General features: G+C 37.6%; 1 protein-coding gene across 1 annotated transcript in view; it reads left to right on the forward strand.

Moving 5' to 3' along the window:
- The window catches only part of ACE (angiotensin I converting enzyme), a 43211-nt gene extending 26997 nt beyond the window's left edge, over window positions 1-16214 (forward strand). Inside the window, exons 13-25 of the mRNA XM_032237748.1 lie at window positions 785-921; window positions 2417-2575; window positions 3410-3497; window positions 4254-4397; window positions 5193-5384; window positions 6474-6571; window positions 7987-8159; window positions 9027-9250; window positions 9861-10005; window positions 10622-10720; window positions 10837-10959; window positions 14808-14995; window positions 15277-16214. Coding sequence (XP_032093639.1) covers window positions 785-921; window positions 2417-2575; window positions 3410-3497; window positions 4254-4397; window positions 5193-5384; window positions 6474-6571; window positions 7987-8159; window positions 9027-9250; window positions 9861-10005; window positions 10622-10720; window positions 10837-10959; window positions 14808-14995; window positions 15277-15452 — 1946 coding nt within the window. The 3' untranslated portion in view covers window positions 15453-16214. The remainder of the gene's footprint in view (window positions 1-784; window positions 922-2416; window positions 2576-3409; window positions 3498-4253; window positions 4398-5192; window positions 5385-6473; window positions 6572-7986; window positions 8160-9026; window positions 9251-9860; window positions 10006-10621; window positions 10721-10836; window positions 10960-14807; window positions 14996-15276) is intronic.
- The last annotated feature ends 7278 nt before the right edge of the window (window positions 16215-23492 follow it).

Here is a 23492-nt window from a genome sequence, read left to right on the forward strand (position 1 = left end):
TGTGTGGTATAAGGTAAGAATATTAGAGAGTGTCTCTGAGTATATATTCCTTCACTAATAAGTGCTAAGGCCAGATAATAAGTTCTGTGACCTTAATTAGTTGGTTAGTATATTCTATGCTACTTCCCGAAACTGGGGAAAAATATCTTACATCAATAATATGCTGAAGTTTCTAGCATAATCCTGTGACTAAAAAAACCAGTCTTTCTGATGCTGGAAAAAGTAATTTCATATACATATAGGCCTAAGTCCTTTTTTGCTGCAGTTTTTCACTATAATTTTTGCCATAGTTGCCAAGAAAATTGAACAGTTAGTGTATTCTCCTTTTCCCTCCTTTCCAATTGTGCATGATCTCCTTTGTCGGTTCAGATATCTGGCAGCATCAGTCATACTTAGCTGACGGGGTGGAGATCATTCTGATTCTAACATAACCAGAGGAGGAATTCACTTACTTTCCCTACCAGTTCACAAATGTGAGCATGTACCGCCTTCTGCGCATGCGCAGTCTTGTGCATTACATTGGAGCAGGTGGGTAGAGCCTCCTGCAGCCGCTACTACCGGTTCACCGGAACCGGAGAGAACCACTGGAAATCACCTCTGATCATAACTAATATAATTTGGATACAATTTGGGATCTTGGTGGTCTCTTTTTTACAAATTAGACCTATACTGATAATAATTAAACAAATTCAACTTCTTTTTCCAAGTGATGGTGATTTATTTTTAAACACACATGTATACTTCTATATGTGTATATTTACACATTCATCTTTCTATCTTCCAGATAAAATAACTGATGAAACTGAAGCTAAAGCATTCTTAGAAGAGTACAACAGCACAGCTGAAGTGGTGTGGAATGCTTACACAGAGGCCCTTTGGACGTACAATGTCAACATTACTGAACATAACAAAAAGATTATGGTAGGGAAGTCTATACTGCTAAGTAATCCTTGCAGGAAATCCAAAAGAGAAACAGGGAAAACAGATAATATTCCAGGCTTAAAAGAGTGAAATATTTTGCTTATGTTCTATTTATTAGAACTGTCAAATATAGAGGCACATCAAGATATATCAATATTATATTGAGCTATGGTGGCACGGTGGTTAGAATGCAGTACTGCAGATTACTTCTGTTGACTATTGATTGCTGCATGTCAGAAGTTTGGCAGTTTGAGTCTCACTGGCTCAAGGTTGACTTAGCCTCTCATCCTTCCAAGGTCAGTAAAATGAGGACCGAGATTGTTGTAGGCAATATGCCGACACTGTAAAAAACTTGGAGAGGGCTATAAAGCACTGTGAAGTGATATATGTCTAAGTGCTATTGCTATTGCTACTATTACTACCCTTTATTGTATTGTAAGCTACAGTGCAACTGGTTTTTCTTATTAAGACCTATTTGTATAAGCACTTTCCTCCCTTAATTTTGTATTTTTCTGACATTATTTTTAGAAGCAATTTTTGCTAACTTAACCACCACCACCTCCTCCTCCCTCCCTCCCTCCTTTATTGTATTGTAAATCACTGAAAACTGAATGGTGAAGATTTGAACAGAATGTCCAAAACTAAGACATTCTTGCTACATTTCACTTATTCCCAGTACCCCTAGATTCTGAAAACTTCTTGTTGTTGGAATTGTACTTCATATATAACTATAACCCAATGGTGGGTTTCGGATCCCATTCCAACTGGTACAGTTGGAACAAGCCCAGCGGCGTCCAAATGTATGCGCGCAGCACGCATGCACACACATGCAGCATGTGTATGCATCTTAGCACCTCCACGAGCTTCTGCAATATTCCAGCTGCTCAGCGGAGCGGAGCACAGGCGCTGTACATGCCATGCACATGTGCAGAAGCACAGAAGACTTAAAAGGCTGGTAAGGAGCTCAGGCTGGTATCCGGTGCTCCAGGCTGGCTCCGGTATGCCCGTACCGGGGCATACCGCCTTCAACCCACCATGGTGCATGCACACGCATGTGCATGCACAGTACAATAAAAGTTGTTCTGCTCATGTGCAGAAGCAAAAAACAAGATGGCAGCACCCATGGCACTGGTTCGGGGGCATAGAAGGCCTGGTTCGCTGCCAGTTCCAGAGACCCAGGCCGTCAAACCACTACTGATTTGTGTAATCAGTGGTAGGAACCCACCACTGATTATATCATGCATTCCCTATGATTTGCCAGATTAAATTCTCTTATGCAGGTCTATTACTAAACAATAATCTGGATTTTCTGAATAGCTAGCAATAGATTGCTAGTTTGTTAGTAATTGCAATTGCTAGTAACAGATCTGTAGTGTTAGTACTGTTAATAGCCCTGTACACACCAGATTATTATTTGAATTAACATATTTGTTACTTTGGAGCAAAAAACTCCTGTTCTATTATCCATCTTCATTTTTTCCTATTCCCTTTGTAGTTGGAGAAGAATCTTGCAATGTCAAACCATACTCTGCAAAATGGATTAAAGGCTCGGCAGTTTGATTCCACTGATTTCAAAGATTTTGAAATAAAACGTATTCTGAAGAAATTAAGTGATATTGAGCAGGCAGCCTTACCTGAAGCAGAGCTGAAGGAGGTGGGATTGAAAGGAGATACTATTTATAGTGCTTTATAAAATTCTTGAATTGCATAATAATGGAAGTTTGTAATATTTTGCTTTTGCATGTAATGGATTCCTTTGTTCTCATTCTTAGTTACTTGGGCCTATTCAGTATGTCAATGACATCCTTCTTCTTCCTCAAATTCCTCTGATGCCTGAGATCCTTGCTAGTGGATTCACATAAACAACTCCAGTTTCTAAGATTTTAAGTAATTTATATAATAATTATAAAGCAATAAAAAAACAATGTAGTAGTTCTTACAGTAAGTAAAATTTAAAGCTGCCAATCTGATGGCCTATTGGTAATGTGATAATTTTATATGATATTATATTTTTATCATATTGCAAAAATTGAGGAGTTGCTGGGTTTCTGATTGAAGATTATGCTAGAATTCAGTTGAGGTGAACTCATTAGTAGCTATAGATAATCTTTTGATAATAAAGGAACAAGAAAGTATGTTATGAATGAGTAATTCTCCAGATGGACACAGTGAAAAGAATACTACTAAGTTCTGTAACACATGAACAGGTTTTTATTCCATTATTTATTTTGTTTGCATCACAAATTCAGCATAATTAATTTCAGCAAATTAATTTCCCAAATATTATCCTGTGGGGGTATTGTTGTTGTTGTTGTTGTAAAAATTGAATGATTAAGGAGTGCCATTATCATCCATTTTTATCAATTTCATGGTATATAATATGTTTACCATTAAAATCCTTTAGTAGAACGAGTTGGTCAACTTGTAAACTAGAGAAGACATAAGCCAGTTTCTATATTGTATGGTAGAATAATCTTATTTCTTTCAGTATAATCACCTGCTCTCAGAAATGGAGACAACGTATAGTGTAGCCAAAGTCTGCAGAACAGGCACAGACTGCAAAGCATTAGATCCTGGTAAGTCCTATCACTGTCACATAATTTTAATGAATAGTCTCTTATTGCTCCAGCGTAATTTCTTGAAACTCACCTGGAATTGATATAGACATGAAATTTTGGAGTTACAAATTTACATTCAAGATCACTTTGTCACCATGAGAAGTAGAATTTATATTTCATAAGGAACGCAGAGCTGAAAATACACTTTCCCCGCTGCAAGACAGCTTCCATGACCATTAGCATGGAATTTTAACTGTCCATCCCTAAAGGGTTCAAATCAGGAATGTTGTTATCACACAACAGATCCCACAAATTTTAGACATGCAACAAAGGAGGCTCTCAAGTAGTTTTGAGTCAGCGGAATTCTTTGATGGAACAATCCATCTTCAACAGGAAAGCACCCAGATGTTCAGTAAGAAATGGATTGGGGAAAATAATGTTGTACTAATTATTATTTTGATGCTTGTGAGAAACATCTTGCTCATGAAAACAGAATTGGATATAGATTGCTGTATTGTTAGTGTTTTTTAAAATATGTAGGGGAATATATTTCACTGCACTTTAGTTCTCTTTGAGAAGAACAATGTACGCAGAAGAATTCAGCTTTTAAAATGTAGAGAGACCTCTCTCAGCTTAGTGGCCTTCAAATCTGTTAGTATAATTCCCATTCTTCCCATACAAAATATGCACAATGAGGGGAATGCAAAGGGTTTAGCTGGGAAATAAGGGTCTAATTATAAACATTATTAATATGTGCACTGATTCCTTGTTCAGACCTTACAGATACTATGGCTACATCAAGAGATTATGATGAGCTTCTTAATGCCTGGAAAGATTGGCGGGATGTATCAGGAAAGAAAATCCGAAAACTCTATGAGAGATATGTACAATTGAGCAACACAGCTGTCCAATTAAATGGTAAAGAAATTTAATAATGTGATCAAGGAAAAGGTGATGACTCAAAAGCTATAGAACCAACACAATTAAAAATAAAACTCAAAAGCTAGAGTTATTGTGGAAATACTGATGGTATAGGAAGAGCCAGTTTGCTCAAGTCAATAAAGCACCAAGGTAGAATTCAGGAAACTGTGAATTCTCGTTCCACCCTTGTCATGAAAACTAGCTGGGAGATCTTGGGCCAATCACTCTCTCTCTCAGCCCAACCTCTCAGGGTTATTGTGAAGAAAATAAGAAGTAGTGTTATGTATATTTGTTGCCTTGAATTATAAAAAGTATTAAACATGGAAAAAATATAAAATAATATATCAATAAAATAAAAATTATCCTAAAAGAAAATAATCTGCGCTCACACTTTCAATCATTTCAATTGTTGCTATAGCGGTCTGTCATAGAATAATCACAAAAATGGCATATACTCTTAGATGTCATTTCACAGTAATGATTTTATACAAATTAGCCAGTTTTGTTAAAGACTAGATTCATCTAGATGTCCACATATTGCACATTACTTTTGCAAAATGTTAGGCCTGGTCAGGATGAATGATTTTGGGTGTCAGAAACTGTCCTATAGTGCCTCATAATCAGTACTATTTTCATAGTTTAAATAAAGGGGTAAGAATCAGTATTTTTCTCTTTGCTATATGGGTGTAAGTTATATGAGAAAAGGAGTAGAATATATTTTTGCATATATATGCTGTCTCATAATATTAAAGAGCTTATCTAGGCTCACAATATATGTATGTATATGTACAGGACATGCAGACAAAGGTGCTTATTGGAGATCTCTTTATGAAACTCCAACTTTTGAAACTGACCTGGAGAACATCTGGAATCAGCTTCAACCACTATACTTCAATCTGCATGCTTATGTACGCCGGGCTCTATACAAAAAATATGGAGAAAAGCGCATCAACCTCAGAGGCCCAATTCCAGCTCATTTGCTAGGTAAGTCTTTCCACTCAGGGCTGCTCTAGCCATTGGACAATGGGTATACTGAGCAAATCCCCAGAAACTTCCTACATTTCTTTTAAGTTTTGCAGACCTGGTCCATTGGAGACCTATTTCTAATTGTTGGAAGTAGTAACAGAACTTAGTAATCAGCTTTTGCTTTTCAGTTTTTCTTAAGAGCTTTATAACAAAGGCAGGCAGGGATCCATCAACCAATAAAATGCTCCCCATAAAATTTGACTCAGGATTTATTCATTTAATGTATGACAGATACATGGACTTGTAGTACTTCAATTTAAAAAATCAGACATTGGGCCGATGTAAGCTGTTGATCAAGGGATGCAGTGGCTCAGTGGCTAAGACGCTGAGATTGTCAATCAGAAAAGTCAGCAGCTTGGCGGTTCGAATTTCTAGCACCGCACAACAGAGTGAGCTCCCGTTATTTGTCCCAGCTTCTGCCAACCTAGCAGGTAAATCTTTACCTTCAAAAGCAGGTAAAAAATGCAAGTAGAAAAATAGGAACCACCTTTGGTGGGAAGGTAACAGTGTTCCGTGCACTTTCGGCTTTTAGTCATGCCAGCCACATGACAACAGAGACGTCTTCGGACAGCTGGCTTTAAAATAGAGATGAGCATCACCTCCTAGAGTCGGGAATGACTAGCAAATGTGTGCAATGGGAACCTTTACCTTTACCTTTTTAGGCTCTTGATTGACATTTGGACACAATGTGATGGATATTTTGTCAAGAAGCACCACAGTCACACTGAGTGGTAGAGGCAAGATCCCAGTTGAACAATGACTCAGGATCATGACTCAGGATCATGAATGTTATACACAAGTATAAATGCATTCACAACCTGGACATACAATTCCAGGTTAAGGTACACTACAGCAAGAGTTTTATGTGACAACTGCAACAGCATTGCACATACCTATCTGGATATCATAAGCCAAACATTTCATTAGTTTTTAACTCCTCTTCAAACATAGAGATCTTCCCCCACTGCCTCATCTTGTAATTTGATTTATTTCCCTCCCTATTTATTTTCTGGTTACTTATTAACCAACTTCACTTTTAATTTTTAGGTAACATGTGGGCACAATCATGGGCAAACATTTTTGACCTTGTCATGCCATACCCTGATGCTACCAAAGTGGATGCTACTCCAGCAATGAAACAGCAGGTTGAAACACTAGATTTTATTCCATTGTTACTTGCAATGTTTTCTCATAGGAACTGAACATAATTCTTTCCCTCTTTAAAAACTCTCCAGAATAAAACTAGTTGTTGGCATTTTTTTAGTTGCTTATGGTGTAGCTCTAAGTTAAGGGAGGTTTCATTTGGATCTGAGCTTTAGTACTATTAAACATTGTTGCTTCCAAATCTGCTTCCTGTTATATCCTAAAATATCTTTTGAATTATGTTCCATGAATCTGCTTTGAGCAGTAATATATCTGGATTAGTACAAAAGGAAAAAAACATATATTAATTAAATTTGCCCAACTGCAACTCATAAATAAGGGAAATAATAACTTCTTTCAGAAGTTGTCTTTAAAATTCAAACTATGACAAATCTTCATTGGGAGGATTTCCCACAGTCAAAATTGCCCCCGAGAATGTATCTTGTGTTCTTATGTTAGATGTTGTATGATGTTAGATGATGTAATCAAGAATGAAGTCTATCCTGCAATGATTCAGGTTCTTCTCCAAACTAAAACCCGAGTCACCGTAGTGCCCATTACAATCCTAACTGAATATGTGATTAAGCTAGACTAAGAAAATCTATTTTTTCTTACACAGATTGGTTTTGTCTAGTTATGTTACTCTGGGTATAAGACAAAAGGAGATGAAGTAATAGAGTACTTTGTTTTTAGATAAAAGAACATGTATTGTTTATTTTATTTAAAAAATGCAAAACAATAAAGAGATTACAACACCCAAAAAAAAGTCTATCTAACTTAGTTATAAATTATCAAAATATAGCAGAACTGGGGAGCTAGGTCCTCTCTTGAGCCACATTTCTTCAATGGGAATCTGGAGCGAAATATATACTGTATCAGGCATATGGCTGAAATCAAAAGTGGTGTGGCCATTACTATCTATCTTTTGAAGCCAGATAGAATGGTAATTCCAGAAGTGGATTACTCTCGGTTTGGCCCAGATCGGACGAACTGGTAGTAGCCGTGGCAGGAGGCTCCACCCACCTGCCCGGATACTTATGCGCATGCCCACCACTAGGTAATTTGACTTCAGTTCCTATGAATGGACACATTTTTGTGGGACTGAACTGGAGTTACAAATCTTAGGAAAGAAGACAAGAGAAATCTGGCTTTTGGAGATTCTTTCTCCTTCCTGCTTTTAGTTCTGCACGCTATCCCTGTTTTGAAATCACTGTCCTATTTTGCTCTGCACTGCACAATTAATATTTTATAATTATCTTCCTGTTTTTATGTGGCATTTAAGATTATCTTCAATTACAGCAAGAATACCAAAGCCAGAAATGGTGATTTGCTACTGTCTTAAAATATACATGTCTTTTTCTCATACCCCCTTTTACCAGCTTTTTAACTTTTGGCACATTTGCTCTCTTTTCCATAGGGCTGGACCCCAACAAAGATGTTTGAACAATCTGACAGTTTCTTCAAGTCACTGGGACTTATCCCTATGCCACCTGAGTTCTGGAAAAAGTCTATGCTGGAAAAGCCATCAGATGGGAGAGAAGTGGTCTGTCATGCTTCAGCCTGGGACTTCTACAATCGCAAGGACTTTAGGTGATTGCACACTGAATTAAATGGATAAAGTTTGTGAAAATCAGGGAGACTTCATTACAAGGGCTCATTGTAGCTAATAATATGTTTATGGTTTGTTAGTTACCAGTATCCCTTACTGCATTTTACTAGGAATTATATATAAACTGATGCTCCAGGGTGACATGAGTCACATTTGGGATTAATCCTACTGTTTGTACATTTCAAAGTATGTCCCAGAGTGACATACTGTTTTTCACCTGCAGGTCTCTCTAGAACTGCTTTCATGTTATTTTCATACAGCAAACATTTTTGGCTCTGTTTCTGACTTTATCACACTAATCTCATATTCCAATATCACATGTTGATATGTCAGTGGTCTGTAAAGAAATTGCTTCTTAATAAATTTTCTGAAACATTTCTTAAAACAAGAAATCTCTCTGGGTTGACTTTAGGAAGAGATTTGATGGCCTTTTGAGATTACGGTCTTGTAATTACTGATGAAATGTGGGATATTTGTTCCAAATATTATATGATAACTTGGCCCAGGTAGCTGACTATATTTGGGCCCAGGAGCGAATGGGTGTGTGTATTTTTGTTGTTTGTTGTACTTTGTGGCTCAGTTCACATGCAAACATCATTAGGAAACACTGTTCTGTAAGCATCTTTCTGAGTTAAGCTTATAAAGAACAAGGAAGCCTATAACTGACTGTAATCAAGTAATTATAAACACCACTATAATTAGACCAGGTGAGATAAATTTATATTCTACCTATGGTTCTCTAGGACCTGGATTGTGCAGGTTATTTTATAAAGCACTGAGAAATTACTTGGTTATTCCATTCTTTTCAAGAGATTCTTCACTTTATTTTTATTATTTTCTTGTTTCAGGATAAAACAATGCACTGTTGTGAATATGGATGATTTAATAACAGTTCACCATGAAATGGGTCATGTCCAATACTTTTTGCAGTATAAAGATCAGCCCATTTCATTTCGTGATGGGGCCAATCCAGGTTTCCATGAAGCCATTGGTGATGTTTTGGCTTTATCAGTGTCAACCCCAAAGCATTTGCATAAAATTAAGCTGCTTGAACAGTTAGAAGAAAACTATGGTAAGCTAATAGGGATACTTCATTACAAGGTAGATCTGTCAGATTCAGTTTTTAAGAAATGTTCAGCACTGATGCATCAGATTCATGGTGTCTTATAACCCATTAAGACTCATTTGTGATTTTGGGTAGAGACATTTCTGAATCAAATTCATCTTGCATGTTTCAAATACAAAATATTAATTGTGTTGTTTTTCATCCCATGCTGGTTTTTAATATTAGTGCAAGATATTTTGAATTAAATATTTAATTGCAGACAGATTAGCTTTTGGGGATTGTGTGTGTGTGACAGAGAGAGACAGACAGAGAGACAGAAATAGACAGAGACAGAAGAGAGGGAGACAGAGAGAGAGAGAGAGAGAGAGACAGAGAGACAGAGAGACAGAGAGAGACACAGAGAAAGCAGAGAGAGAGACAGAGGCAGAGAGAGAGAGAGAGTGAGACAGAGAGATGCAACTATTAAAATATTGCAATATTGTAGAATTTGCCAATTAAGATTAGGGGCTGAAAGGGGAAAAACATGTCATGAATCACAGTAGAGGCAGTAGAAGAGATAAAGCACAAGACTTGCCAGGTACCTTGATCTGTTAAAAAACATTTTCTTCTTGGTCAGAGAGTGATATCAACTACCTGATGAGCATTGCACTGGATAAGATTGCTTTCCTGCCCTTTGGCTACCTGATCGACCAATGGAGATGGAAAGTATTTGATGGGCGTATTCCAAAAAATGAGTACAACCAACAATGGTGGAATCTCAGGTGATTAATTTGCAACTGTCTAGTAAGAAAATTGATATTTTCGTAACAGAACTAAATCTTGAGAATTTACAAAGAAGTGAACCAGGTCTGGCCCAAAACTACAGAAAGTGAAGTGAGAGTAAACATAATCATAACTGAATTATTTCAGATATAGTTAAAGATCAAAATATAATAATTTTGCCTTACCTTTAGGGGCTTCCTAAAAGAATACTTGGAAAAGTATTCCCCTTTCAAACCTATCCTGTGTATTATTTTTGCTGAAGGAATTCTAGGGAATTAAAAAAATCCATCCATCCATCCATCCATCCATTCATTCATTCATTCATTCATTCATTCATTCATTCATGCATGCACTGCCTATCTCACTGATAAAAGCAACCCTGCATTGAAAATATTGTTCTTTTGGGAACAAATCATTTGTCTAGTTTTTGCAGCAACGTGTGCATAATGATTCTGAAAGGTCCTGAAGGAAAAAGAAATTCAGAAGGCATTTTAGTTTTTTATATAGAAAGGAAAAATAATTATTTTTCAATCCTGTAAATATAGCTCTTGAAACTATTTCATTTTTCAAATTCCTTAATGAACATTATCTTCTCTCAATTTACCTTACCTGTAGATTGAAATACCAAGGTTTATGTCCTCCTACACCAAGATCAGAAAAAGATTTTGATGCAGGAGCAAAATTCCATATTCCTGCTAATGTCCCATATGTTAGGTAAGGAGATTTTTTTTGCTGGCTTGTGTACCTCTGTGACTTATGAAATGTTACATCACCACTTTTTCCTAGAATGGTCTTGACCTCCCCTTTTATCTCTTCAATTTCTCTTCCAGGTACTTTGTCAGTTTTATAATCCAATTTCAGTTTCACCAAGCTCTGTGCAAAGCTGCTGGTCATACAGGACCTTTATACAAATGTGACATTTACCAGTCTAAAGAGGCTGGGAAAATCTTAGGGTGAGTATCTTAGGGTGAGACGTGTAAATTTTACATTTTCTCAGGATTCTTTTTTGCAAATGTGCAAAAAATTCAGATTCATCAAATGAAACTTTTTAAAATTATGCACTAAAATTTATTTCTCTAAACATATGTATTTTTAAGCATATAGTTTCCGTATTTCTCTAATACAATGTATTTTGCATCTTATTTTCATAAATATTAAGGTTTGTACTAGCTTTCCCCTAGTACATGATAAATTGTTTTTGGCAACTGAAATGGAGAATTTCAAACAATTTTTGATTTTGTAATGATTTGAAAATGCATGCAAATTAGCTTTCAAATGCAATTTTTAAAAACATTTTTTGCTAAACCCTCATCATCATCCTTATAAAGAGACTGATAATGTTGGCTCAGCAAGGCAGGTGACTGAATTTTAGAAAAGGACAAAAATTATTAGGTGTTTAATTGTCTTGAACTACTATTGAATGATACTTAGAGAATTTTCTGCCTCATTCTAAAATTAAATTAGCAAGTCTTGGTTAATTACAGGTTGCTCCAAAGATTGGGGAACTGTTACTAATCAAATTGAGACCAAACTATCATTTTAAATTTGAAAGTTATCGATAAAGGTCTTGGCAATTTACTGGTGGGTAATTTGGTCTTCCAATTTACTTGGATTTCATTCTGATGTTTTAAATCATCAAGCTTTAAACCATTATTTGTCAGAAAAAAAATGTTTTATTTTCTGGTTCAGTGTGTGCTATTTCAAACTGACAAGATACACTTTGAATTATTGCTAGCACACAACTAAACAAATATATATTGTTGCAGAGAGTTCAAAATATGAACCAGCTCATGCAAGGGACTGAAAGACCATTTAATTTGGCTTCTTTCCGAAAACTTCAGCTGATCCCCAACTGAAATAACTTCCAACTCAAATAACACCAACAAATCATATATTCTGTATTTGTGCCGTTTCAGTAGTCAACAAAGAAGAAACTTGTCTAATAGCAAAAAAGTATCCTCAAATGGGATGTCAGTTACAAAAACAAAAGCAAATTGTATCAAAAATGCTGAGATATATAGCAAGGCAGCATTTGGGTTAGTTAAACAAAAACTATACAAGGCAAAAAAAAGGGGCTCCCATTAAGAATTATGGAATCTTCATAAACCAAGAAAGAAAAAAATACCAAAAATTCTAGGTGAAAATCTATTATGTAGATTTATAAAATAAAGGATGAAAACAGGAGGAAAAGCTGTTAAACTCAAATTCTATGTAAGCCTTTTACAACTTTGTTAACTTTGAAACTTAAAGATTTGCAAGTGATTCCACCTTTAAAAGGGCAAAATGGGGTTGTTTGTAATGACAATGCTGGTCACGCCAATCTTTTCCATTCATTTTTTAGTTCAGTTTTTGTGGATAGCAATGGTTTCAATCCTTCATTCACAAGTCAGACCACAAATAGTTGTATCAAATTGCTGATTATTAAATTTCAAATGGATAATGTTGAATTAGCATTATGTAATTTATAAACATCGCTATCCACAGGACCAGATGATTTATGTGTTTTTTTTCTTGTAAAAGCTTGCTACTGTCCCAGCTGAACCTTTGTGTACAATTTTTGAAGTATTGTTTCGAACTAGTTCTCTGCCTTTCTTTGGTCATCAGCTATAGTTATACCAATTTTTTAAAAGGGTGACCCTAGTTCAATTGAAAATTATAAACCAATCTCTTTGGGTTGTGTTACATGCAAAGTTATGGAATCAATTATAAACCAATCCATTGTTTGTTGTTCACAAACAACTTGCTACCCAACAAACAGTTTGGCTTTAAGAAAAACTCATCTACCATTTTTGCACTGTAGAAACATCTGGACTACTTGCCTTTATCAAGGCCAAGCTGTAGATGAAATTTACAATGATTTTTGTAAGGCTTTTGATACAGTAATACATGATAAACTGCTGTTGAAATTAAACTCTTATGGCATTTCTGGTCCTTTGCACAAGTGAATTGCTTCTTTCCTGTCTAATAGACTGCAGAAAGTCAAAATAGGCAACAATTCACTGTCTAATCCTGCATCAGTTAACAGTGTGTTCTGCAAGGCAGAGTCAGATTCCATGCTTTTCTTGCTCTATATCAGCGATGGCGAACCTTTTTTGACTCGTGTGCCATAAGTGGGGAGAACGCAGTGTCATCGTGCATGGGTGTGCCGCACCCAGAATGCAATGCACGATACCTCCTGTGCGCATGTGCACATGACAGGCGCTCCTCCCATTTTTTGAATGCTTTTTTCACCCTCCCCAAGCTCCAGAAGCTTTATAGGAGCCTGGGGAGTACAGAAATAGCCTCCCCCTCCCCAGAGGCCTGAAGGCTCCGTAGGGCTAAAAACGGTCCCATGAGTAAACCATAAGTCCGTTCCCAAACTTCCAGTTTGCCCATAAGGCTGGGAATTTTGCGCTCCGGAGGCTTCAGGGAAGCTCCTGAAGCCTCCGGAGGGCCTCCGGGGGGTGGGAGAGGCTCTTTTCACCCTTCCTAGGCTCCTATAAAGCCTCTGGAGCCTGGGGAGGGTGAAAAATGGCTTTAAAAAAGGCTGAACTCATGTGTCCTGAGAAATGGCTCCACATGCAACCTGTAGGGTGCATGCCATAGGTTCGCCATCCCGGCTCTATATCAACGATTTATGTGATCAAAATTAAAAGCAATTGCATTCTTTTTGCCAATGATGTAAATTTATTCAATACTACAGATCATTCTATTGTTTTGCAAAATGATCTCGACTATGTGTCTGGATGGTCATCTGTTTGGCAACTTCAAATTTCAATCAATAAATGCTGTGTCTTATATGTTGGTAAACATAATCAGAATGTCAAATATAAGCTAGGTGGCATTGAACTATCTGATGACCCTCACTTTGTCAGGGACCCAGGTTTACTTATCTCTGACAAAGTACACTGTAACAGCATTGCTAAAAAATAATTAAGACTTGTAAATTTATTTTTGCACAGTTTTTTTTTCTGGAAACATTGTATTGTTAATTAGAACTTATAAAATGTATGCTAGACCAATCTTAGAGTATTGTTCAACTGTTTGGAATCCCCACCATATATCTGACATCAATACAATTGAGCAGGCTTGCCCTCTTCTGTACACAATAGAATTCCCTATGCTGCTAGACTTGAAATTTTCAGTTTGGATAACTTAGAACTATGTCACTTGAGGCCAGACCTAGGTATTACATTCAAAATTATACGTAGTAATGTTTTACCTATAAATGACTTTTTTTGTTTTAATCATAATAATGCGCATTCTAACAACTGACCGCTTTAAACTTAACATAAATCGTTCTAAACTTGACTGTAAAAAATATGATTTCTGTAATAGATTTGTTAAAGTCTGGAATGCTCTACCTGATTCAGTTGTTTCAGCTACAAATTTTCACAGTTACAGTCACAAATTGACTTCTGTGGACCTTACATCATACTTAAATGGTTAGTGGAGGGGGCATGCATAAGTACATTAATGCGCTTATCATCCCTGTCACTGTATTTCTATTATTTTATTCTTGTTCTCGTTTTTGTTTGACAAATTCTAATAGAGAGATAGAGAGATAGATAGATAGATAGATAGATAGATAGATAGATAGATAGATAGATAGATAGATGAAAATGAAAATGAAAATGAAAATGAAAATGAAAATGATACACAAAGGACTTTTTAGATTGCCAGTGGGGATCTGGCTGACTTCTGTAAAATACAGAATTCTGTATAGATGGGCCTTTAGCTTCATTTAGTAAAACAATGTTGTATTTCTTGGGGGAGTGAGGAGTGCACATGTACATCTTCTATAAACAATTTATTTTTGCAGGGATGCCATGAAGCTGGGCTTCAGCAGGCCATGGCCTGAAGTCATGCAAAATATTACAGGGCAACCCAATATGTCTGCTGAAGCTTTGCTGACCTATTTCGAACCACTGACAAGGTGGCTCATCGAAAAGAACAAGGAAAATAATGAAACTCTGGGTTGGCCTGAATACACCTGGCAGGCTTACGCAGGTATTTAAACGTTTCAACATTGGTATTTTCCAGAAATGAGGATTGGAGGGGGAAGTTTGCACATGGACCCTTTAAGCTTTCTGCTGATTGTGGACAGTGAAATAGCAAGGCTACAGTGAGAACAAAGTTAAAAAGCCCTCTTTTTCCTTCTTCCCCCTATACCATGCTCATTTCTACCCTGCTTAGCTTTTTTAAAAAAAAATGCAGCTTAGTTTGATCCTATGCCTTCTAGGATAAGTTTACTTAAATTCATTCATCTATATTTTTTTCTTGGTTCTTAGGTGAATCAGAAGTCAATTTCCTTGGGATGCCACTGAGCAACGGTCAAATAGAAGCAGGACAGTGGATTTTGCTTGCAATTGGGCTTATTCTTCTTATTACCACAATAGCCTTGGGTGTCATGTACATAAGAAGAAAGAAATCCTTCAGATCTAATTCAGAAATGGAATTGAAATGAATTGAATGTGTTTAACCTGTTTTCTACTATGCCTCCAAATGAGTGTGAAAAAGAGTTGAAGAAAATTTTGTATGTATATATGGCTGAATGAAAGAGACCAGATATATCTGCATTTAGAATAGAAACTAATATTGCTTTTGTGAGTGTGTATGTATATGTAAGGTTTGAGTGTCCATAGAGAGAATGTGAGTATGTTGTGTTGCATACATGTTCTATGGCTAATTTGCAGATATATGGCTGGGGAGAGTATGTGTGTATCCTATTTGCAAGGAATAATTAGAATGTGGATAGCTATGCATTTGTGTTCACTTACCCAACTAAAAACACTCCCATGAGGGGCAACCTTATACAAACAGAGCAAATGTGCCAACAAAAATACTTGACTCTTCTAATAAATTCAACAAACCTTTTGATTATGCAAGAACCAAAGCAAAAACATTTATTTATTATAAATAAATAATACCTGGATTTTTGAACAAGGGGAAAAGAAGAAAAAACAAAGCAATGTGATCAAGTTGGGGTAATGGGTACAGCTGTACTGTTTAAATCACCGTTGACCCAATGCCTTTCTTCATATATTCATTTGAAGAGCTGGTAAATTCCATCAGGCTTACTGTAACTCAGGCAGAGAATATATTATCTAACAAGAGCTGTGTCAGATTTCTTCAGACATTGAACAGACATTTTATGTGATCATGCCAGGAAGTTTTTAAAATACTGTTTTGGTGCATGAATGACAATTAAAATGAAACAGTCTCCGTATATTCACTGTCTCTTTCATTTCTTTGTGAAAGAACAAGGAAGAATGGATTACAAGACATTTGAGGAAAGGAAAATGCTCTTCCAAATATATGCTATTAAAACACCAATTTTATAGCTTTTGACTACACCAATGCATCTTATAGATATTACTAGGAAAATGAGTAATCTAGCATGATAATCTCTATAATGATCATTAGAACATTAATAAACATTAATTTTGGTAATAAACTTCATTCGGTAAGTTCCAAATGCTGGTATAAACAGGCTCTGAATCTATCACTAAAATAAAGCTGAATGTCCAGGAGGAGAGCATTTTGTAACCTGTCAGCCAAAATAAAAGAGCCTCTCCAATTTCTTTCCAAAATCTACAGCCCCTCAGTAGTGAAGAGCAGGGCGAATTAGAATTTATATAGCAGCACCTTGAAGTCAGGCAAAAAAAATATTAGCAATCAGGGTATTTCTTTGAAAATCAATGTAATATACTGTGTATGGTATTCCTTATAATATACGTGCAGAATTCTTTATTTTATGCATATTATGTCGCATAATAGACAGAGTTGTAATCAAGATGAAAAGCAAAAGTTGCCTTACCATACACTATCGAGAAGTTTATCAGTTTTTTTTTATTAAAAAAACCTTTTGCCAAAGGCATATTCAAGCTGCATACTTGTTTATCCAGTTCCTGGTCCTAGAAACTACCCAAAGAACTATTTTTATTGGGGATTCAGCCCCAATGAGTTTGTCCCTTGTCTGATCCATTGTTTAGATGCACACATCTGCACAGATTGACTGATTCAGTAGGAAAACTCAGAGCTGCATACCACCAGCATAATAATAACTGGGAAGAAAGACATTTGAGCGCATCCCTGCAGAGGAGGAACTTTACTTGAACAACAGAGCAAATATGCTAGGAAGGCAAAAGCAGGAAGGAAGCACCAGAGGTTAACAGTCACAGAGGCAAGGAGCAAGCAGATTGAAAGGTGAAGAAGGAAGGAGGAGGAAATTCTAACTCTTCATCTCTACTGCACTGCCTCTTGTGGTCAACACAGTGTGAAGAATCAGTTCAACCAAAGTCAGATTTCCAACAACAATTCCAATCCCAAATTGACTAATTGCATCCAGGATATTTTTCAGAAATTAAATAGCATAGACATAAAATGGAGCAATGTGTAGTTTAATAATTATGGCAGTGGATATTTACTTCCCTCTCATCCACTGGCCTGCAAATAAGATGAGAAGATAGGTAAGGTGGGGTGAAGTCAGGTGAAGTGAGCTGAGATGACCATTATTGTCACTTTTTCTGTGAGCACACTGGTGCACATTAAAAAAATGAAATTCTGATGCTTACTCTCAAAATAAAATGATGATATAGACAGAGAGACAGGCAGACAGACAGACAGGTAGATACCGTGTTTCCCTGAAAATATAACCTACCCTGAAAGTAAGTCCTAGTTTGATTTTTACAAGTATGCCCAATACAAGCACTATCCCAAATTAAGCTCTAATTAAAAACACGCCCATCCTGGGGTGCAGGGGGTGGGGCAAGGTCCACTGGTAAAAATTAAGCTGGGGGGGGATGCGAAGGTGCATCTGCCCTACTTACCAAGCATCATACACCCCAACACTTGCCTCACCTTGCAGGCCCACTTCTGTGGGCACTTGCCACTTCTCGCATGTGTCACCCCTGGCCTCCGTTTTGCCATCAGAACCTTCTAGAACGCCCTCTTCAACCAAGAAACAAGGTCCGGATTGACGTGCACGTCGCCCCTGGACCCAATTTTGCTGTCAGAGCCTTCTGGAAAGCCCTCTATAGCCAATAACAGAGCTCCAGATTGATTAACAATAATCATTAAAACTCATGATTGAAGACTTTTTTGGCATTGGCAAATAATGGCAGTCTTAAAACACAATGGGACCACTGCTGCTGCAATGAAAGATTGAAAATATCTGAAGGACACAAACACAATATATAACAGCACAACTTCCAATTGTGCTCTTCCCTTGTACCAGCCTCAATAATTCACACATGTATGGATGCAAAAATAGAGACACATATTAATGATGGTTGAAAATTAAACCCGGTGTCCTGATATCAAATTGCCAAATATCAGGGATATGATTACGGTTCTTTCCTCAATAGTTCAACATATTTATGTCAGGTTTCAGAGCCATAATTCATTCCCTCTTGAACTAGCACTAGTGTTTTGATCCTATGGCCCCTATGTAGTGAAAAAAAGAAAGAAACAAAAGTATTTTGTTGAACATTCCTAATGTGTATGGCTAGAGAGGAAGAAAGAAAGTGAATGGGACAGAATATGCTCTAATATTCAGAAATAAAGCTGAATTCCAAACAGCTTTTTTCCTTTTTCCTGATGGTTAAGAAAAGATACAACGAATTATGTTTTAAGTCCCTGAACATATCAGCAAATTAAAATTGATCATTCAATGATTTAATATTGGATGGTGCTAATATTTAAAACAATGATTCTCAACCTTGGCAACTTTAAGATCTATGCACTTCAACATGCTGGTTGGCAAATTTTGCAAGTTGAAGTTGATGCATCCTAAGTTTGCCCTAGTTGAGAAATACTGATTTAGAAAATACTGCTTGTACATGCTCCTAGCATGCTAAGAACTTGCATAGCTTCTATTGCTGGAAAATTACCAGCCCATCAGTTTTGCTCAGAGAACAAATAATTCCTCTCAATTTTATGGCTACAATGAACAGCCAGATCTGCAACCCCAGTCCTGAAGCATTTCTGAAATGAACAAATATATTTTGGGAGGGTGGGAGACTGTAAGGCAGAGAAGATAGTGTTACAAATCTTATTGCATATTTCTACTATGAATATGAAACCCCCAACATGGACATCATTTCTAAATGTGGTACGTGCTAAATAGATTCTGACTACTGGTTTGCCTCCTTAGAAAAGTTCAAACCCAAACATTGTTTAAGAAAATTTTGCCTTTAGAGTCAGAAACATACTAAAATTTCAAGATCATGGGCTTGATTTTAGTAATCCGCTATGTGGAGCAGAGCTTAGTTAGTACTATTTCTGAAATGTCATTTTGCTTCTGTTGCTTCAGTGTTTTTTCCTGCATGCATGATTGAAAAGTATAGTTCTTGCTACTGCTACTTCTACAGAAAGTGCTGATGGGAACAGGGTGCCCTGCAAGCCGCCTTTGATCACCCTTGTAAAAAAGTGGACCTGTTCTTAATCCTAACAGCTTGGACTTGATCATCAGGAGGATTACACAAATGATTTTCCTGGGGTTTGTTGATTAACAGTACTTGTGGGGGCACTGCCACCATATGGCTATTCTAGAATAAATTGTGGGGCAGAGATATGTCTCCCAGAATAACATCTGCAATCACCATGTTTACTTTAAGGCAATAGTAAAAATTAAACCACTATACAAAGAGAACAAAAGTGGTCCTATAGAGTTGCTTTTTGAGGCATAGTCCTGAGTAGGACAATAATTTCATCAAAGGAAAAGGTGGGATACATGCACACATACACGCATTCACATTCACTCTTTGTGAATTTTCTTCACTTTCATGTAGGTGACGTATCCATATTCACTGATAAAAAGCTGTCATCAATATATGAATTTGCTTATGAGCCTGAGCTGTCCCCTTCCCTGTCATGGCTGAGGCTTGGCTTGCTTTGCAAACCTGTTCACAGCCAAACAAGAAGCAATGGGAGGAGGGAATAGACTGGAATACAGGGGAGGTATAAGAAGTAGGGATGGAGGACTGCAAAGAGCACTGACCCAGAGAGACCTGAGACTCAAGGACACCTGCTAAGAAAGTCTACTAGTCAGAGCCTGTTACCCAAACAAACTGAACTGAATTGACAGTATTGATTGGAAGGAGTAAAGTAACAATGGAAGGACTTGGGGGAAAGGAGAATGTTTAACTATGCTATTTGCATGTGAAACTGTTAGAATTGTCTTTGCTACTCCCGTATCCATGTTGGCTCAGTAAAATTATACTCTTGGAAACGAAAATGTCCCAGGAATCTTTATTTGCTGCATGAACCAAGTGGAATTATTCCCTTTCCAACTTTGCCCAAAATAGATAATTGAACCAGAACTGTTGTATCTTTTTTATTTTTGTATATAATTTTAATTTAAAAAATTTACTACAATGGTAAAAACTAGTACAAACTAAACTTTAAGAAAAAAAGAGGATAGCAAGAGATAAAGTGCAAGAACAAAAGAAAAAGGGAGGTAAGTAGAAATAGAAAAAATATAATAAATAAAAAGAAAAGAAATAAAGAAGTGACTTCTAAGCTTCATCACAAGTATAGTCATATTTAGTTTTCATGCCCTAAAAGATTATAAACATATTTCTCTTCATCCATATACCATCCCTTATATAGAAGCAAATTCATAAAACACCAGCTTTTTCAATGGCTTCAAGGGTTTCAGAAATCTCTTTTGTAGAACCAATAAGAAAATATTTTCCAGGACATTTTCTTGGTTTGACATTTGCATTTCCTCTTTAATTTTTAAATTTTCAAGGAGTTTCTTGTGTATACCTAATAAGTGTCCTTTTCCAAATCAATCTCCTGGATTGTCATTTGCAATTCCATTTTCAATACTTTTTCTCTCTTATCAGACAAATTTCACATCAGACATTTCCTTATCAATTGCTTTTGGACATGGACTATCCATAGATTCAGACTCTCATTCTTCTGATATTGTAGCTACTTATTTCTGGTTTCATTATTCAAATATCTTCTTTTCCAGTGTTACAACATTTGTTATGCACCCCCAACACCAAAAGCAGGCTTGGTATTTTTTCCTTCTACTTAGAATCTTGAATTCCTCTAGTGTCATAAAAATCATAAAGTCACTCATCTTTATTACCTTAAGATATGTTATGATTTAAGAATAACCTAAGATAGCCAAAATAAACTGTTTTTCATGAGAGGCAGGTTTTGTTTTTTTTGCTAATTTTATAGTAAAACTCAATATTCCAAATTTAACTGGACTCTTTATCCATGTATTAAATCAAAATCTTATTGTCAGCATTCCAAATATCATCCAAAATTAAATCAAAGTCCAAGGCAAAATATTCCTCTAAATTCCAATTTATTAAGAGAGACAAGTTGGTACATCTGTGGAATATTTTGCCTTCGACTCTGATTTAATTTTGGATGATATTTGGAATGCTGACATTAACCCGAATCTGAAAGCTTCCTGGGGTTTCCCACCCAGTTGAAAGTTCATGATCTTGCCCCCACACCCACAAGTCCATCACATGGTCCAATCTTCCACTGCCACACTGGCAATTCCACCCATCCAGTTGCGGTCAGGCTCAGAGGTGTGGAGAACAAAAGATGACCTTGGTTTCTAGCAGGATTTTTTTTTATTTTGACAACAACACATTCCACTCCTTACTATTCCCTCTCCCAATTCCCCACTAATGAAACTGTTAGATATTAGCAACCGTTATAATGGTTTTCACCAAGGTCCTCTGTTCCAGTAGGAACAGAGATTCAATCTCATTGGTCAAAGAGTCTGATAGCTCCCTATAAAAAGGCTGCTGTCAGACTGAACTTTCGCTGGATTGTACATACTTGTTCTGTTACAATAAAGAGCTGTTGTTGCCTAAGCCTGAGTGTGCCTTTCCATTACCTGATCTAATACTGCTGACGAAGGTGGGATTAGAAGGAAACTAGGTGAACCAAAAAGAGCGTAGCAATCGAGCAAGTAAATCCAGCCCGGAACTCAGTGCAGCTTCGAGCAGTCGTTTTTGAGCAGCCAACTCAAAACGCCCTCAGAACACAAAATGGCCATGTACGCCCCACCAACTCTGTACGACCCAGTCACCGAGCACTGTGACTCGTATATGCTGAGGTTCGACTGCTTCCTCGAAGCCAACGACCTCATGGGCCTTTCTGAAGGCCGCAAGAAGAACATGTTCCTGGGTTACTGTGGACAGGAAGTGTTCGAAACAGCCAAAGACCTATCTGAGCCAACGCCACTACAATCGGTCACTTGGTCAATGCTCCAACAGATGCTGAAGACACACTATGCTCCCAAGCCGTCTAAGCATGTCCGCCAGCACGAATTTAATATTCGTAATCAGAAGGAAGGCAAATTAATCAACGCGTACATTGTGGCGCTAAGAAAGGCCACAAGCGTACTGCGAGTACCGAGACCTAGACGAACTTATACTTGACAGCATCATATGCGGTGTGCGGGACATTAATTTACAGAGGAGATTACTTGCCAAATCTAATATCACTTTACAAATTTTCTTGGACGAAACCAGGGCATCAGAATCAGCTGTTAAGTCTACAGAAACCCTGCAGCGCCAAAGCACTCCACAAGACATTGCGACGCTACAGAGACTGAGGGCTCAGACAGTGAAGATGACAGCTGCCGCATGCACAGTAGCCGTGCCAAGCCGGCGCACAAATTCAAACCACGTTTCCCACCTTGTGCAAGCTGCAGAGGAGATCATGCCGGATTGTCTTGCAGTTTCCACGATGCTATCTGCCAGCGATGCAAGCGAAAGAGGCACATCACCAAGGTTTGCAGAAGTGAGCACCCCACGATGACCTGGAAGCCCAGAAGCCAAGCTAACCGCCAGCAGAGGCCCAACCAAGGGGCATGGCAGCCGCCACCACGGTGTTCAGAGGGTGACACCAGAGTCACCTACCACATCTCAATCAGCCGAGTCAGCACAAGGTGGTGAAAAAAACTGAAGGTCACAGTCCTCATCGAGGGCTCTCCATGCGAGATGGAGATCGACACGGGGTCATCATTGACATCATGCCATGGTCTACACTAAAGCAGGCTATCCCTAGCCTGAAGAAGCAGCATCTATGCGCCCCTGACATCTGCTTTCGCAATTACCAAGGGAACCGAGTCCCCATCATGGACTAGGGCACCTTCCGGGTGAACTTCAAAAATGTCAGCGGTCAGCTCCCAGTGATGTGGTCAACAGTGACCTGCAGAGCCTCCTGGGGCTTGACTGGTTCGAAGCCCTGGGCCTAAAAGTGACCGGCATCAATGAAAGCTCCGACAAAATACTTGCAGACCCTACCCCCAAGACGCCAGTCCTTCTTATTGACTGCATCTCGTCTAGTGATGTTGCCCGCCACTCTGCAAGAGACTCCATGATCAAACAGGTTTTGAACTGGGTGTGGAGGGGGTGGCCCAAGGGGCCTGTTGGATCTGATTTCAAAATGTATTAGTGTAAAAGAAATGAATTGTCTGTTATTAATGGTTGTTTGCTGTGGGTGGACTGGGTCATTGTTC

Source organism: Thamnophis elegans, chromosome Z, assembly GCF_009769535.1.
Source record: "Thamnophis elegans isolate rThaEle1 chromosome Z, rThaEle1.pri, whole genome shotgun sequence".
Classification (NCBI taxonomy): Eukaryota; Metazoa; Chordata; class Lepidosauria; order Squamata; family Colubridae; genus Thamnophis; species Thamnophis elegans.